The 19,519-nt window shown below is 37.5% G+C and overlaps 3 protein-coding genes across 3 annotated transcripts; all 3 read right to left on the reverse strand.

The window, feature by feature from the left end:
• Window positions 1-1,138: 1,138 nt before the first annotated feature.
• LOC103110415 (olfactory receptor 5B3-like) lies at window positions 1,139-2,086 on the reverse strand. Its single transcript, XM_007519586.2, has one exon. It carries the CDS (start codon window positions 2,081-2,083, stop codon window positions 1,139-1,141), a length of 945 nt encoding a protein of 314 aa, XP_007519648.1. The 5' UTR covers window positions 2,084-2,086.
• A 6,266-nt stretch (window positions 2,087-8,352) lies between these two features.
• On the reverse strand, window positions 8,353-9,288 carry LOC132533831 (olfactory receptor 5B3-like). Its single transcript, XM_060176237.1, has one exon. The coding sequence runs from the start codon at window positions 9,286-9,288 to the stop codon at window positions 8,353-8,355; it is 936 nt and encodes a 311-aa protein (XP_060032220.1).
• A 6,671-nt stretch (window positions 9,289-15,959) lies between these two features.
• Window positions 15,960-17,188, reverse strand: LOC103110416 (olfactory receptor 5B3-like). Its single transcript, XM_060177444.1, has 2 exons — window positions 16,286-17,188; window positions 15,960-15,977 (listed from the first exon to the last, which is right to left on the reverse strand). Exons 1-2 carry the CDS (start codon window positions 17,186-17,188, stop codon window positions 15,960-15,962), a joined length of 921 nt encoding a protein of 306 aa, XP_060033427.1.
• Window positions 17,189-19,519: the final 2,331 nt, after the last annotated feature.

The raw sequence follows: 19,519 nt of genomic DNA on the forward strand, positions 1-19,519 counted from the left end.
GAACAGGAAAGCTATCAGGGGAGGGGATATGGAGATCTGGTGGTGGGAATTGTATGGAGTTGTACCCCTCTTATCCTACAGTTTTGTTTATGCCTCCTTTTTTAAATAAATAAAAATAAATAAATAAATAAATAAAATAACTTGTGTCTTGCCCACTACCAAAGAACCAGTGTGTACCACCACCACCTAATGAACTCCCTTACATCCTCTCCCTCTGGCAAACTTGATTCTAAGGTCTGAATCTATGGGTAGGTTTTGTCTTTTGCTTTTTTGTTGTTGTTGTTGTTGTTGTTGTAGGACAACAGCCCAGAAATAGATTTGCAGGTTAAGAGGTTGAACACAATTGTAATGTTCATTGTGTCAAATCATTCTCCTTGGGACTTGGACCAACTTACATGCCACCTAACAACTAAGGAATGAGGCTGAAGACAAAGGAGGATTTGACTTTGGTTATTTTGAAACCCTTTTTATGAATTAAGGGATCATTAAAATTTCTCTTGTGTATATCTGCTCCTTCCTGATGTTCATGTCTAAAAGTTACATAGGGTGCTTCTTCTGAAGGTGTTCTCTGTTTCAGAACACTAGTTCTCATTTGTAATATGAGTTGAATAGCTTTTTTTCCATATCACTGTTGGTTTCTTCATGTATTTATTGAGTTCCTGTTTAGTGGTTCTTGTTTTACTTGTTTTGTTTGCCATGTATTACTTTGACTAGACTAAACTATGCCAGACTAGGCTCTCCATTTTTAATCTAGTGCTACTATTTGCCATTAAGAAGTAGTCATGTCAACATGCTTTCTTATACCAGATAACCCATTACACCTGACACATCAACTTATTAAGATGCTATAATTACCAAATAATACAGATACAATGGAAATGGTAATTTATTAAGATATTATAGTTATTTATTTGTATTGATGAATCATGCCAATAAAGCACATTATTAATAAATTTCATTGACATTTAATTATTGTGTGTGTTTTTTTCTGACATTCGGATGCTTGGAATTGCTCCAAAATTAAATAAATATATATTTCACAAAGTGCTCTGCTGTTCTGGACCTCATGTGGCATTATTAGCACTTGATATTATATAGTGTAACTGGACTGACACAAATGTCTGTGAACTCTGTGTCACTAAAAATGTAAACCTAGAGAAGATTTTGCCTTCTCAATCATTTTTGTAAATGCATTCTTGACTTCTTTATTTCTCAGGCTATAAACCATAGGATTCAACATGGGAATCACCATAGTGTAGAACACAGATGCAAGTTTGTCTGTGTCCATGGAGTGACTGGAACTTGGCTGTAAGTACATGATGGTAACAGTCCCATAAAATATGGCAACAGTTGCTAGGTGAGAAGCACAGGTGGAAAAGGCCTTCTGGTATCCCTCAGATGAGTGCATCTTCAAAATGGTGACAAATATGAAGAGGTAGGAAATCAAAATCACTATAACTGCAAAAAATATATTCAAGCTTGACATAAGAAGGAGGATCAGCTCACCAATACGATTATCAGAGCAAGTCAGACTCATGACTACTGGAATGTCACAGAAAAAGTGATGGATCACATTAGAAATGCAGAAAGAGAGACTAAATATGTCTCCCACTTGAACAGCAGCAGTCAGGAAACCAAAAACATAGCAGCCTATGACCAAACGTACACACATACTTGTTGTCATGATGGTGGTGTAGTGGAGGGGCCTACACACTGCTGAGTAGCGATCAAAAGCCATTGCAGCCAAGAGAAAATTTTCTGCAGTTGCAAAGACTGCAAAGAAGAACAGCTGAGCCGCACATGCATTGTAAGAGATAATTTTATCTCCTATAAGGAAGCCAGCCATCACCTTTGGAGTGACGGTTGAGGAGTAACAAAAGTCCACCAGAGAAAGGTTACTGAGGAAAAAATACATGGGAATATGAAGACGAGGGTCCATCAAAATCAACAAGACCATCCCCAGGTTCCCTATCAGAGTGATGAGGTAGATGAGGGTGAACATTACAAAGAAAGGAATCTGCAGTTCTGGGGTATTGGTCAGTCCAACCAGGAAGAATTCAGTCATATCTGTTTTATTCTCCATGGTTGTGATTTAATGATCACAGGGCACTCTGTAGCAATGACACACACCTCGGTGAAGAAAAAAACAGTTGCACTGAAAGGAAATGAGGCGGCATTATTTTGCTAAAAGAAATAATTCATTGATCAATAGATTCCAGGCTCAAAATATGAGCATGTCAACACAACTAGTAAAGAACTTATTGATTGACTTTTGAAAATATTACCTTCCCAGTATTGAAATTTGTAGACTAGTAAAATGAGGTGCAGGCTGGGTGAATGAATTAATTCACAGGCCTACAGTGGATCTATTTCTTGACTATCCTCTGAGATAGTCATTTACATGTCTGTAGGTCTTACTTGATGTATATGTGTATATATTTCTACAGTCATTTATTCCTTTCATCAAATGCACTTAGATTAGTAATTTTCTCATATACCTGAGGTAATTTGGTAACTGTCATTCAAGATTATTCATTTATTAACAGAGAAAAATCAAGCCAATTAAAGGTGATTGTAAAACTGGCAGTAGATAATGTTAATTATTTCAAGTTGGTTTTAATTTCATTCAGTTTTCATTTACTTGTCTCTTGTGCTAAGCTTGATGAATGGGATGGCAAGCAGAGGGATTCACAAATAGACGCATAGCAATTATATGAGATAAACACTGGATTAGAAGCTTATGTAAACAGTATATTTGAAAGAGAAAGCCTAGTTTTCCAGTGTAAACACCAGCGTTCTTGGAAGTCAAGCATATGGATTCTCATGTAAAAACTACCTCTGACATCCTGAGAACTGGGGAATCTAAACTGTGTTTCCTGAATCTCTTTTTATCCATCAGTGGAAAGATTACATAGGAAACACTTTAAGGGATTATGAAAAAAATCAAATGAAATAATGTTTGAAGACAAGTAGCATAATATGTACTGGTAGGATGATCTCTCTATACCAGTTTTGGAAAGGTGACTAGTAAGGCACAGAGTTTCAATGCTCAGGTAGACTTTGATGTCTGATAGTCACTCTCTTTGATATGTGATTTCTCATATCCTGTGTCTACTCAGAGCCATCCCCCCATCACCATTTATCACTCTGTCTTTCCTCTTCTTGGTGTTTTAAACCAAAATAGAAAATTCTATTTATATATTTATATTTATATGAGGTGACTTTCAAGTCCTGCTACAGTGCTTTGCAGAAAACAGAAAATTTTTACACATGCATCAACAACTGTGAACCATTAACTCCCCCCCAATAAAAATATGTAAGCCAAATAATTTTTATGTTTTCCTCATTTTTCACATCTAAAGAGAGATAAATGTAAGATTCAAGCCCAAGCTGAGCATTGCCATGCCTGTGTCTTTAGTCAATGTACTATCAGAATTTTCAAAGAAGCCCATATGGAAAGTTGAAACTGGAGGGAAGAAAAAAATAAAAATGTAATTAGTGAAAAGTGGAGTAAGGATTTTGGTAGTTTCATGAAATCCTTCTGAAATCTGAAGAAGTTTCACCCTGTTGGACTAGCCACTCCTCAAGGACAAATCAACACATAGTAAACACAGAATTTACCACTCACTAAGAAGAGTATCACCTACCCTACATTTTTGTTATCCTCTTCGGCAGTAGCACAGAATTTCATAAAGTCAATAAGCTCTACTCCTTGTTGGTTAAGATATTTGTACATTTGAATCCTATACACAAATCAGATTTGCAGGGGAAAAAAAAATAAGAATTCCAACAATCAGACATGGAGTCATAAACTCATAAGAGATTTAGTGTCCTTACTTCTGCACCAAGTTATCTTTCCACTAATTGTATACATTAAATATAGAGGTTTACCTTGCTCTTGAAAGACTGGGGAAGACAATCCTGAACCGTGAGTCTGCAATCATAAATTCAGTTCTAGAAGAATATCTTGATAAGTTTTTAGAAATTGTATCTCAGGTACTAGCCAAATGTCTTCCTGTGTCTGAGATAGAGAAAGGCTCACTGATCCAGAGCTTAGAAGTCCAAGTCAAGTCTTGCAACCATCAAGTAATAGTCTATGTAATTGGAATAATCATTTGCCTTGTACTAAGGTCAATTTTCTTATTTTTGATATAGTAATTATAATATTCTACACCTTCAAAGAATTGTCTTTAAATAGCAAGTAAGGTCTAGAAAGACCACTGTAATGGGCTGTATCTTTAACATGAATCAATAATGTTTATCTTAGGATGTTTTCCCTAACTGTGATTGTAGACTCACTGCCAGTTTGAGCAAAGACTTGTATGCACTGAAAAATGTTAGTATTCACTGGGATAAATAGTGACCAAAGGGATTCAGCTCAGAGTCCAGCATCTTTAAAATATGTTCATAATGAATCATGCTATGATATCAGAGCCTAATGAACAGCAACCAGAAAAAAAAAAGGTTGTCCCTACAAAACTCTCAAGAGAAAAATGCCCCTCTGAGAACAATCAACCAAGTTGACTAGGGATAAAGCAATTAAATTGTGCACAGAAAGTAGTTTATTATGTTGATTAGAACATAGATATATTTATAGTAATTTTCATTATAACTTTCTTCCCTGATATCAAGTTATTCCACAGATGAGTAAGGATTTTGATCTTCTACAAAAGTTTTACACTATTGATACTTTGATATATTTATTGGAAGCCTAGTTTGTTGGTGTATTGCATCAAAGTAAAGGACTCTGGGGTGGGGGAAGTGTTCAGGTCATAAAGGTGGAAGAGAACCTAGGTGGGGTGTTAGAGGGAAAACTGAGAAATGTTACACATGTACCAACTACTGTATTTTACTGTGGACTCTAAACCATTAATCTCCTAATAGAGAAAAAAACCCATATTTTGTATTCTTCTTGCCATTTTTTAGCCATTTCATTTTCCTCCTGTTTATTCTTTTGCTTTTATAATTACGCTTTAGGCTGTGTTTTTAGAAAATTGATAGATATTTTCTTTAATGTAGACAAGACATTGACAACATGATGCACAGGTAAAGAAATAAGGAGCAGATGACCTGCCTTAATACTTATAAATGCGTCTAAAATTTAATTATGGCCAATGAACTTTTCTTCAACCCTAATAATGTATGATTATAGTGGAGGTTGTTGGGGCTCTGTCCACATATCCTTCTCACTCTTTGTCAGTGGTGTGTCTAGGGTAGTGCTCACTTAGAAAAAAATAATAATAATAAATAAATAAATAAATAAATAATTTCCCCACTGGAATCATTCCACAGCAATATAACTTGATTTAAAAAAAAATGTGATAGGTAGAAACAACTTCACTATTGTTGATCAGGTGCAATTCTTAAAAGGAAAAATGTCCTTGAAATGTTAAGAAAATCTCTTCAAGCACTTAATTTCATTATAGAGTCTTATTAAAATGTATAGGTTTCTGTACAGCATGCAAAGTTGAAGTCCCAGCCCTAGAGAAAATTTTGCCTTCAAACCAACCTTCCCAGCTGCCGTCTTCATTGTTCCTCAGGCTGTAGACTATAGAGTTCAACATTGGGATGATCATAATAGAGAGGAGAGGTAACATTTTGTAGTTAGTGTGGAGGTGGACTGAAAATATTGTCTGGGAAGATGTAGTCAGAGTTGAGAGTAGGGCTTTTTTCTTTTTTAGCTTTATTAATATTGAGTTACAGAATTAGATGCTAACAGGTGTATAATTCCACACCATTCTCACCACCAGAGATCTGTATCCCCACTCCTCCCATTGGAAGCTACAGTAGTTCTCCCAAGGTTTAGATATGGGTTAACTAGTATTTCTATAACTATCTGTCTATATTTATATATACTTGCCCTGTTTTTTTCCCTACAGCCTTATCTTCTCTTCCTTTCCAAGTCACACCTACAACTATTATTAAGTAATATTACTAGTTCATAAATATCAAGGAACTTCCAACTAATGAAAAAAAAAACTGAAATTTTTTATTTCGGTTTAGAATAAATTAAAAATGTAGCTACCACAAAGACTTTCCATGGTGCACCATCCATCTCCTGGCCCCAAAATCTGATAATTTTATAAAACAATGTTAAGTCACTAATAAAAACAGCAAAAATCTAAGTACTTTAAAATATAAAAATAGTAATGAAATCTATGAATGAAGCAGGCTAGAAAAAAATAGGAGTAGCAAAAGATCATTGACATTAAATAAAGTAAAAATTAGGTAGTAACATTAATAACTTAAAGCATTTCCAGAAGCAATTTTTTTTTTTTATTTTTTTTTTTTATTTTAGGAGGGGTACAACTCCACACAATTCCCACCGCCCAATCTCCATATCCCACCCCCTCCCCCGATAGCTTTCCCATTCTCGGAAGCAATTTTTTGTTTGTTTTTGCCAACTGGGGCTCAGAGCCTGCGCTATAAACCCAGTGCTCACGGCAGCCTTTTATTATTTTAATTATTTATTTTTTATTGAATAGGACAGAGAGAAATTGAGAGGGGTGGGGGAGATAGAGAGGGAAAAGAGATCTGCAGACCTGCTTCACCACTTGTGAAGCAACTCCCCCCGCAGGTAGGGAACCAGGGGCTCTAACTAGGATACTTGCACAAGTCCTCTGGGCCACCACATGGACTCCTACCAGAAGCAATTTGTATGACACTAGGGATTTCAGTAACTTTTTTTTCTGTTTTTATTGGCTATTTACTAGTATCATACAAAATTATAAGAATGCAGGCGTATAATTTCACACCCACATGGTACATATAAGTCACCATGCGAGATCTCCATCAGTGTCTGTGGCCCCTTCACCCTGATAACCACCATCATTCTCACAAAGCCCAAGGCAAAGATTGGCTTTTTTTATTATTATTGCAAACCCACTGGTTATTTCACAAATAAATAGAATATATGATGGGTGATAAAAGGAGTGATTTTTTTTTAATGAGAGCATATAATGTCGGTAGTAATCTCTAAACAAAGTAGAACCACCTTTACATTGTATTTAGTTCATCCCTGTATTTTATTTCTCTATAAATACTAGTCAGTGAACTCATTTAGCTTGCCATCAGCTGGTCTGTTTCACTAAAATGGTAACTTCTAGGTTCATCATTTTTTTTGGTATTGTAACTGTAGTTACACCTTTTGAAAAATTGTAATGTGATCATATTGGTTCTACAGATGGCTCAGTCAAGGAAGAAAGGATATATTTAAAATGGAATCTTGTCTCTCAATAAAATGTTATCTAAAACTACATATTTTTACTTACTAGTGTATCATTTTTATTCCCAAATTGGAGTTATCAGAACAGCAGTACACTGAACAATAAAGACATTAGAAACATATTTATATATTGATATCACATTAAATACTTAAAATACTACTATTAAAATCTAGGAACATTCCATTTTTATTTAGAAAATTGTCCACTACAATGTTATATATCTTCATGGGGCACATACTTGAATTTTTTAAATCAGTCTCTTTGTATCGCTCTTTTTTTTGTATCCCTCTTGCATACATAGTTGCATGAAATGTGGTAAAAAAAAAAATTATTTCAGGAGAGGCCAGGTGATGGTGCACCTGGGTAGGCACACACATTAGAATGTGCAAGGACACAGGTTCAAGCCCATGTTCCTCACCTATACGAGGAAAGCTCCATGAGTGGAGATGCAGGGCTATAGGTGTCTCTCTCTGTCTCTTTACCTCTCTATATCTTCTTCCCTTCTCAGTTTCTCTCTGTTTCTGTCCAATAATAAATTAATATAATTTTTTTAAAAAACCACTTGCAGGATAAGAAAAGAAACCAAGATCTAAAATAGAGTGTTAAATGAGAAGGACTGAAGACATTTTGATCATGCTTTTTAAAATTATATACTAATTCAATAATAATTAGGCTCTTTTTTCAGAATAAAAGACTTGAATAGGCAAAAATATCAAATCAGGTACTTAAATTTCATTGTGATCTTACTGAGTCTACAGCCAAACCACCCAAAACACATCCAATTCCATTTTTGTCTTACTGAAACTAGTTACTACATGGACTAACATAAAAATCACTACACTGGGGAGTTGGGTGGTAGCGCAGTGGGTTAAGCGCACATGACGTGAAGCTCAAGGACCGGCATAAGTATCCCGGTTCGAGCCCTGGGCTCCCCACCTGCAGGAGAGTTGCTTCACAGGCGGTGAAGGTGAAGCAGGTCTGCAGGTGTCTATCTTTCTCTCCCCCTCAATCTCCCCTCCTCTCTCCATTTCTCTCTGTCCTATCCAACAATGACATCAATAACTACAACAACAATAAAGGGGGGGGGCAACAAAAGGAAAAATAAATAAATACCAAAAAAAAATCACTACCCTGAAGAGAATTCTGTTTTTAAAATAACCTTCATGAATGCAGTCTTCACTTCTCTGTTCCTCAGACTATAGACTATTGGGTTCAACATTGGGATGATCATAGTATAGAACACAGACGACATCTTGTCTGTGTCCATGGAATGGCTGGAGCTGGGCTGTAAATACATGAAGATAATTGTTCCATAGAAGATAGAAACAGCAACAAAGTGGGAAGCACAGGTAGATAAGGCCTTCTGGTATCCTGAGGATGATGGCATCTTCAGGATGGTGATGAATATGAGAGTGTAAGATATCAAGATAACCAAGAGAGCAAAAAAGATGTTGAAACTCACTACAGAAACCAGAACCAACTCACTGACATGCCTATCAGAGCAAGAGAGAACCATGACAGCTGGAATATCACAGAAGAAGTGATGGACCACATTAGACCTACAGAAAGACAGACTGAAGGTATCCCCAGTATGGATTGAAGAATTCAAGAAACCATAGATATAGGATACAGTGATCAAAAATGCACACATCCTTGTAGTCATGGTGGTGGTGTAATGGAGGGGTTTGCAGACTGCTGCAAAGCGGTCATAGGCCATTGATGCCAACAGGAAATTTTCCACAGTGCCAAATGCTCCAAAGAAGAACATCTGAGCAGCGCATGCATTGTAGGAGATGACCTTGTCACTTAGAAGAAACCCAGTCATGACCCTGGGGGTGACGGCTGTAGAGTAGCAAAAATCCACCAGAGATAAGTTACACAGAAAAAAGTACATGGGAGTGTGAAGGTGAGAGTCCAACAGAATCAACACAACCATTCCCAGATTCCCGACCAGAGTGATGAGGTAGATGAGGGTGAACATTATAAAGAGTGGAATCTGTAGATGTGGGTCATCTGTCAGTCCCAGGAGGATGAACTCCATCACTTCTGTACTGTTCATCATCAATGAGGAGAGTCACCAATGCTCTAGTGCTATGAAAAGAAACATGACAAAGTAAAAAAAAAAAAGTGAAATGAATATATATATAATCATGTTATTTCATTATAGCAATGATTTGTATCTTAAGATTTTCCATAAAATGTGTGATACAATATAACTTAATATGCATTATGTATTGATCAGTTTACATATTGTTGAACTTGAAAAGTGTTCATGGATCAACTCTCCAATTGTTTTAGCAACAACCTGCAAAGAAATGAATATATCTACCAATTCTCTTTTCTACAAGTAGTAAAAGTATATGATGCATATTACTCACCTACAAGGAGCTGCTCTGGATAATCTGTACTTTTAGTAAATTCAGCCTCTCCAGTGTAACATTATATTTCTTATGATATCTATTTGGATTATGACTCCCAAGAGATAGAGTGATTTTTCTTATGCAAGCAAGTATAAAAAGTAGTAACTCATGGACCAAACTCAACTTTTAAACCCATACTGAGTGGTAAGGTCAATAATCTCAGTTAAATTGGTTTTAATTGAATTTATCTCAATTTACAACTTCTGGTCACCTCCAGTTATGTAAAGTTAACTTTGGGGACTTGATAACAGAGTAAGAGATGAGCATAGTGGATGGTGTAAGATAACTGAATCTGTAACGGCATGTACAACCCATGATGATTTTCCAAAGAGAAGACTAAGCATTTCTTCTGATAGATCTCGAATTCTCACTTGAGGCCCCCATGAGCGTCATCATTCAGGGGCCCGGGTCATGGTACACGTGCATATGAGCACACGTTACCGGGTGTCAAGAGGCAGGTTGGAACCTGCACTCCCAGCTACAGGGATGGGGTGTAGGGGGAAGCTTCACAACTAGTGAAGCAAGAATTGCAGGTGTCTCCCTAGCTGTCACTATAGATTATGTGCCCTTTTCCTCACAAATCCTCTCTGTCCTATCAAATTAGAAAAAAAAAGGGGGGGGGGGGAAGGGCCACCAGGAGCAGTGGATAACCCTGGTGGCTACCGGAAAAAAGAATAAAACAACTTATCTTTCATTGAGTACCTAAGAATCATTCATCTTATCTAATTCCTCCATGTATAATTTTTTAATATTTATTTATCCCCTTTTGTTGCCCTCGTTTTATTGTTGTAGTTATTATTGATAACTACAACTATCCAACTACTTCGTTGTTGGATAGGACAGAAAGAAATGGAGAGAGGAGGGGAAGACAGAAAGGGGGAGAGAAAGACAGACAGCTGCAGACCTGCTTCATCGCTTGTGAAGTGACTCCCCTGCAGGTGGGGAGCCCGGGGGCTCAAACCGGGATCCTTAAGCTGGTCCTTGCGCTTTGCGCCACGTGCGCTTAACCCACTGCGCTACCTCCCGGCTCCCAATTTTTTTTTTTCTAATTCCTAAATGAAGACACAAGGGGAATCTCTCTGGTAGTAATATTGTCCGATTTAATAATTTAAAGAACAATAAAACGCTGGATATTTGACACTGATAAGTGTTAGATAAAATATTATTATTAGAATGGGATGATGGTCTTCATAATGATTTGGAAAAATGAGCAGCAACCTGCAAAGAGATTTTTTTTTTTTAAATCTTCCTCTTCAGTTTTCTTTTTCTGCATGCTAAGGTCACTGGATTTTCTATGATGTTTAGTATTTCTCAGCTTGTCCTTCCTTCTCTTGTGCAGTTTTCTGTAACTCATTCACAGTAACATCATGTGAGTTATTATTTTGCATAATGTCTTCTTTGAAGTCTGTTTTGGCTTGGATTAGAGGCTCTCTTTTTAATAATTTCTTCAATTCTGCCATCTCAGACCACAAAGATCAAGGGCTGAAAGTTCTTTATCTGTATGCCTTTTTTTTTGCCTATGGATGTGTTTCAGCGGTTAAGTGTCATGTTGTTAAATATTTTATTTGAATCTATGCTTGTGTAGGTACAATATGTCAAATCTTTTTCATTCAGTTGGAAGCCTTTGGGTAGGAATCTATGCTTTGCTAGCTACTAACGCCTTCTTAAAATATTTGTAACTTTGTTTTATAAACCTCTCCAATAAAGGCTTATAACTTCAACCCACAGACAACTTTAAACATATGCTGTGTTTGACAAGAGAAAAAAAGCTTAACATATAACAGTGTGTATTTGATGTATGTAATACTATTATTTCTTTATCATTAATAACATGAAAATTACAGAAATGAAAATTAAAGAGCACAATAAATAAAGCACTGGACTCTCAATCATAAGGTTCCAAATTCAAGTCCTAGCATTGCATGTACCAGAATAATACAATGATTCTCTCTCTCTTTCTCTCTCTCTCTCTCCCTATTGTTATCATTAACAAGTAAATAAATGAACAAATCTTTATATATATATATATATATATATATATATATATATATATATATATATATAAATTAAATGGGGAGACAGCACTAGGTTGTGAAAAAGAATTCCCAGCCAGATGGTAGCCCACTGAGTTAAGTGCATATAGTACCAAGTGCAAGGAAGTACTCACGTCTCCTGGTTCAAGCCCCCTGTTCTCCACCTGCAGGGGGATCACTTCACAAGCAGTGAAGCAGGTCTGCAGGTATCTCTCTGTCTCTGTATCTCTCTATCTCTATCTCCCCTTCCCCTCTCAATTTCTCTTGGTCCTATCCCATATAAAACAGGGGGGGAAATGACCACCAGGAGCACTGTATTTGTAATGCAAGCACTATCCTCCAGTGATAACCTTGGAGGTAAAAAAAAAAAAAAAAAGGCTTCCAGGCCTGAGGCTCTGAGGTCTCAGTTACAATCTCTGAAATTTCTATAAACCACTGCTGAACAGTGCTTTGATTGAAGAATAATAATAATAGCTAGTAGGGGCCAAGCACTGGCATAACCAGGGAAAGGGCACAAGTTACCATGCTCAAAGATACAAGTCCAAGCTTCCAGCTCCCACCTGCAGAAAAGAAATATTATAAGCAGTGTTGTAAGTGTCTTTCCTTCTCTCTCTGCCCCTCTCCTGTCCTATTTCTCTCTGTCTCCACCATAACAAAAAAAAAAACATTAAAAATAACTAGTAAATAAATTAAATTAACAAGGTTAATATTAGGCAAGACTATGAGAATTTAGGGGATGCTATCAAAACACAGCAAGTATGAGAATCTAAATTCGAGAGTTCAAAAGGACTTCCATGTGTTCAAAAGTCTATGCTTTCAGTCTTGCACTATTCATGTATACAGAAGTGCTAGCAATAATTACAGGGTAAAGATAAAAGGCAATTGGGTATAGTTAACTGATTTTAGAGTACTTTTAAAATTTAATAAATAAATTAATTAAAGACTACCCCACACTTTTTTGCTTGTCTTATCTCCAATGAGATCAATCATTATTTCTCTAATAAAATATTAATGAACAAGATGAAATTAACACCTGATAAATCAGAAAGTATCTATTTTATTTTGCTGTTCATTTATTTTGGACAGAAAGATTACTGGTTAAGAAATATCAGTGAACTTCCAGCAAATGAAAAAATACATTGAAATGACAGGTTTCTGCTTAGAATAAATTAAGAAGCCTAGCAGCCACTAAAATGTTGCCTGAACTGTACCTCTCAGTAAAATGTCTGTAAAATAAAGTTCTTACCTGGATGATGGGGGGATAGTCAATTCAACAGCTAGTCGCAGAGTTATTCTGAAAGAGTGAGTCAACTTTCAGCATATGAGGTATGGCATAAGGCATAAATACTAACAGCAACATTCTCACGGGTAGTGCTTGTAAGGGTTCAGTGTTCTAAACCTGGGGAGGGGATGGATGAAAGGGATCAGATTCTAAACCTACTTTGCCTTATTTCTATGTTCTTATAGGAGTCATTTCTTACTTATTTCTTAAAATGAATATAATGGTACCACTTCTCCATGCATAATTATGCCTGTACTATCACATAAGTTTTGTGCAACGTATATTTCTAAATGGTTATAGTATTTGAGTATAGATTGATCAAAATTCTACATGGAGTGTTTACCCTGACAATGGTTGAGACTTCATAGCAAATCCTCGGGTTGGGATAAGATGTCTGTATACTAACAACGTAGTCCTGTGGGCTAGCTGTGCTGGTGGATTGCTCTAAAATGATGTCCCACTGAGTCATGTTGCGATTTCAGAGGCTAGTGCTTGGGGACACTTATAGAGACACGAAGTTCTCTGGGAATTTCCCCTCTGAGGATGTACATAGGTCCTCACCCCATTTATCCAGGGAAGTGATGATTAAACTGCCTTTGGGGACCAATCTGGTTCTTTTCATTATAAATCCATAGCTTTGCATTTCTTGTCACTTCCTTTTTTAGTCAACTTGTAGTTAAGTTAAAAATTTTAAAACAAAGTAGTCACAGTTTTATGTATGTTTCTGAGAAATTTGTCAAGTTGTTGGTCAAATAATCACTACCACCCTCTACAGGTAAATCCCTTCTCCCACTCTATGTCGTGATAATGAGTAAGCTCTTTTCTCTAAATTATTTTACCTCTGCAAGAATATCTCTACTAATCTCTCTTCCCCTTTGGCTATTATACAGACAGCTAGTTTACTGTGAGAATATAAAACTTCTTTTTTCTTTACTTTATTATTTTTTTTGCCTCCAGGGTTATTGCTGGGGTTCAGTGCCTGCATCATGAATCTACTATTCCTGGAAGCCATTTTTTTTCTCCTTTTGTTGCCCTTGTTGTAGCTTTTTTGCGGTTCTTATTGTTGTTGATGTCGTTCGTTGTTGGATAGGACAGAGAAAAATGGAGATAGGAGGGGAAAACAGAGAGGGGGAGAGAAAGATAGACACCTGCAGACCTGCTTCACGGTCTGTGAAGCGACTCCCCTGCAGGTGGGGAGCCGGGGGCTCGAACAGGGGTTCTTACGCTGGTCCTTGTGACTTGCCACGTGCGACCAACCTGCTGCGCTACCGCAGGACCCCCACTTTATTATTTTTTTAACCAGAGCACTATTCAACTCTATTTTATGGTTGTGCAGGGGATTGAACCTGGAAACTCAGAGCCACAGGCATAAGAGATTTTGCATAATAACCATTATGCTATCTCCCCCATCCAACTTAGTCTGTTTATTCATTCTTTGTTACTTCATAATAAACCTATCAGTATCAATAATCCGGCATTTGTCTTTTCTGTTTATGATTTAAATCACTTAGTATAACCACTCCATGACCCATCTACATTGCTGAAACGAACTTCATCTTCTATAGTGGAGTATACAGACATATATAATTTTTTCATTCTAGTGTCTTCTGTTGATGAGCACTGTAAGGTTGTTTCCATGTCAGAGTATAGTGGATAGTGTTCAAATAAACATACATGTCATGGTTTCAGGACATCGTATAACTCTCAATTTTCTTAATGATGAAGTAGGTAGGATAATACTATCTATCTAACACACACACACTTTACTATAAGGTCCAAAGTTTACATTTGGGTGGTAGAAGAGGCTAAATAAAGAAGAGTGGCCATGTGGGTGGGCTAAGGTGATAAACAATGTCTTTGAGAAACAGAGTTGTAGAATTAAATTACAAAAGCTTTAAGAAGAGTAGTGTATAGTATATGATAGATGTCGTTCAAATTGAAATATAAAATAATGTTCTCCCACAAGGACAGAACAAGGAAAACTATGTATATTGTACAATGCACTTAGGATTCAGCAGATATTATGTGATTGTGAAGATAATACTGATAAAATTGAAGGTAAAAACATAAGTTTCTTCATTTATTGGGATAAGGTATCAAAACCTAAAGAATCCCTGTGCAGAGCAGTCTGGAGAACTCTCAGAAGGCTAGAAATGGACCTGCCCTATGACCCTACAATACCTCTCCTGGGGATAGATCCTAAGGAACCCAACACACACATCTGAAAAGACTTGTGCATACCTACATTCATAACAGCACAGTTTTTGAGAACCAAAACCTGGAAGCAACCCAGGTACCCAACAGCAGGTGAGTGACGGAGAATGTTATGGACTATATACACAATACAATACTATTCAGGTGTGAAAAATGATTAATTTATATCCTTCGCCTCACCTTGGACGGAGTTTGAAGGAATCTTGTTAAGCGAGCTAAGCCAGAAAGAAAAGGATAAATGTGGAATGATTTCAGCCAGAGAGAGAAGTTGAAAAATAAGAACAGAAGGGGAAACACAGAACAGAATTTGGACTGGGTTTGGTGTGTTGTGCCAAAATAAAGGATTCAGATGGGGCAGGGGGGGCTTTAGGTTCTGGTGTACAATGAGGGAGGAGGACCTAGGTTTGAACTTAAGAGTGTCTTGCAGACAACTGAGAAATTTTACACAGGTACCAACAACTGTATTTACTGTTGACTGTAAATCATTAGTCCCCCCAGTAAAAGAAAATTAAATGAGTGCAGGTTAAGAAAACAAACTAAGATCCTAAATAGGCTATTTAATAAGGATTCAGGACATTTTTATCATTATTTTTCTTAATATGACATCATAATTCAGTAATAAAGCCTCCTTTTTCAGAATAAAAGACTTGAAATAAGTGAAAATTGCACATTAGGTACTTACTGAGTGGTCTTATTGAGTTTACAGCTGAACGAGCCCTGAACATGCTCAATCTCATTGTAGTCTTATAGAAACTAGGTTACTAAATATTGTATAACATAAAAATCATGACTCTAAAAACAACTTTGTTCCTAAGATAACTTTTGTTTTCTTTTTGCCACAAGGGTTATCACTGGGATTCAGTCTATGCACTACTAGTTCACTGTTCTGGTGGCCATTTTTTTCCCATTAGACAGTACAGAGAGAAATTGGGAGGGGGGTAGAATAGGAAGAGAAGTATAGACACCTGCAGACTTGCTTCACTACGTATGAGGTAACCCCCTGAAAGTGGGGAACCAAGGGCTGAAACCAGGATCCTTGCTCAGGTCTTTGTGCTTAGTACAATGTGTGCTTCACCTGGTGCACCACTGCCTGACTCCCCCTAAAATAACCTTCATGAATGCAGTCTTCACCTCTTTGTTCCTCAGACTGTACACTATTGGGTTCAACATTGGGATGATCATAGTATAGAACACAGACGACATCTTGTCTGTGTCCATGGAATGGCTGGAGCTGGGCTGTAAATACATGAAGATAATTGTTCCATAGAAGATAGAAACAGCAACAAAGTGGGAAGCACAGGTAGATAAGGCCTTCTGGTATCCTGAGGATGATGGCATCTTCAGGATGGTGATGAATATGAGAGTGTAAGATATCAAGATAACCAAGAGAGCAAAAAAGATGTTGAAACTCACTACAGAAACCAGAACCAACTCACTGACATGCCTATCAGAGCAAGAGAGAACCATGACAGCTGGAAAATCACAGAAGAAGTGATGGACCACATTAGACCTACAGAAAGACAGACTGAAGGTATCAGCAGCATGGATGGAAGCATTCAAGAAGCCACAGATATAGGATACAGTGGCCAAAAAAGCGCACCTTCCTGTAGTCATGGTGGTCATGTAATGGAGGGGTTTGCAGACTGCTACAAAGCGGTCATAGGCCATTGATGCCAACAGGAAATTTTCCACAGTGGCCAGTGCTCCAAAGAAGAACATCTGAGCAGCGCATGCATTGTAGGAGATGACCTTGTCATTTAGAAGCAATCCTGCCATGACCGTGGGAGTGACGGCTGTAGAGTAGCAAAAATCCACCAGAGATAAGTTACACAGAAAAAAGTACATGGGAGTGTGAAGGTGAGAGTCCAACAGAATCAGTAAGATCATGCCCAAGTTCCCAACCAGAGTGATGAGGTAGATGAGGGTGAACATTATAAAGAGTGGAATCTGTAGATGTGGGTCATCTGTCAGTCCCAGGAGGATGAATTCTGTCACTTCTGTACTGTTCTTCATCAATGAAGACAGTCACCAGTGCTCTAGTGCTGTGAGAAGGAACAGTGATAAGCAAAAAAAAGTGAATGTGTATTATATACAACCATATTATTTCATTATAGCAATAATTTGTATTTAAGACTCTCCATAAAAATATGTGATGACAATAAAACAATGTTTTCTATGCATTGATCAATTTGCATATTGTTGAGCTTGAAAAACATTCATGGATCAACTCTCAATTTGTAAATTTTATCAGGGTGTAGATGTGGATTAAAAAATTAAAATTTTCCCTCACATAATGGGAGAAGATCTTCACATACCATTCATCAGATAAAAGACTAATAACCTAAATATACAAAGAGCTCAGCAAACTTAGCAACAAAAAAGCTAATGACCCCATCCAAAAATGGGCAGAGGATATGAACAGAACATTCACTACAGAAGAGATCCAAAAGGCTAACAAACACATGAAAAATTGCTCCAGGTCGCTGATTATCAGAGAAATGCAAATAAAGACAACATTGACATACCACCTTACCCCTGTGAGAATGACATACATCAAAAAGGACAGCAGCAACAAATGCTGGAGAGACTATGGGGACAGAGGAACCCTTCTGCACTGCTAGTAGGAATGTAAATTGGTCCAATCTCTGTGGAGAGCAGTCTGGAGAACTCTCACAAGGCTAGACATGGACCTTCCATATGACCCAGTAATCCCTCCCTAGGGATATACCCCAAGGATGCCATAATACCCAACCAAAAATATTTGTGTACACCCATGTTCATAGCAACACAATTTGCAATAGCTAAAACTGGGAAGCAATCCAGCATGCCCAACAACAGATGAGTGGCTGAGAAAGCTGTGGTATATATACACAATGGAATACTACACAGCTATTAAGAACATTGAACCTACCTTCTCTGACCTATCTTGGGTGGAGCTAGAAGGAATTATATTAAGTGAGCTAAGTCAGAAAGATAAAGATGAGTGTGGGATGATCCCACTCATAAACAGAAGTTGAGAAAGAAGAGCATAAAGGGAAAGTAAAAGCAGGATTTGATTGAATTTGGAGTAGGGCACAAAGTAAAAAACCCGGGGTTGAGGGTGAGGATAGATGTTCGGCTTCACGTGGCGGGGGCGGGGGCGGGGGGGGGGATGGGATGGGACACAGTCTTTTGGTGGTGGGAATGGTGTTTATGTACACTTCTATTAACTTGTAATCATATCAATCACTACTTAATATGAAAGGGGAAAATTGATTGAATGTCTAAAACTTATTAATGCACAGACTGAGTCTTTTTAATATATAGGCTGAGTCTTTGAAATGTTGACTCTCTTAGCAGATTAGACCAGGGAGAACAGAAACAACTGGTGGCATAGCTATATACAAATAATGTCAAAGGACATAAATTTTGGTGATGTTGTGTATGATACAGAAAATCCTAACAAAGGGATTTTTCAAAGTTAACCTAATTGCCAAATAATGTGATTATATTGCCTTCTTAAACTCTAAGACAGCAGGAACCTCCCACTTCCTCTATAGAGTCTATATTTCCCCCAGTCCTGGAACCTCTAGGGTGGGGCTCACTTTCCTGCATGCTTCTCTCAATTCATACCAAGTTATATTACATATGCTGATCCCAACCTAATCAACATGAGTACCAGCTCAGCATGCTTCACTTCAGACTGTGTCCAGAGACATCAGGCATGGAATGTCAACCCTTTAGCTTCATCACTCGGGTGAGACCTTTCCTTTCATAGGATTCTCTAATTCCATTCCAAGTGGTTCACTTCCTAACAAAGTCCCAAAACTGAGATATAGACCAAGTCCTGTGAGATAGAGCATATGTTCACATGTATCCATAAATTAGAGCAAAATATATAGCTGAAAGCAAAAGTACACAATAGTCTGCAGTGAGTCAGTATAAAGTTCCTAATCAAATAGTGTTTACTTAGACTTAGATACCCTCCTCAACTACTTCCTATTAGAGTTCTCTCACTCACTCCAAAGCTAACTTTATCAAAGCAAGGACTGCAAAAGCTGAATAAGGGCAAAAGACTGGCATACTTTAAAAATGACTCTTTAGTCACTATCAGTACACCCCAGCAGCTGGGGCCCTATTCGGGGATTCCTGAGATTCCCAAAAAGACATGATGGGCCTAGATCCCAAATATATCACTCTCTCCATTGTTACCAGTCATCTATATCAGGAACAACAAAATAGACCCCTTTGTGGGCCCCCATAGGACATTGCCCTCAACTTGGATCAACAATGGTAGAGAATGTTCCATCCTCTGGAGGGAGGATGGATAACATACTATATGCTACACCTGAGGAAGATGGGTCA

Source organism: Erinaceus europaeus, chromosome 17 (assembly GCF_950295315.1).
Source record: "Erinaceus europaeus chromosome 17, mEriEur2.1, whole genome shotgun sequence".
Taxonomy (NCBI): domain Eukaryota; kingdom Metazoa; phylum Chordata; class Mammalia; order Eulipotyphla; family Erinaceidae; genus Erinaceus; species Erinaceus europaeus.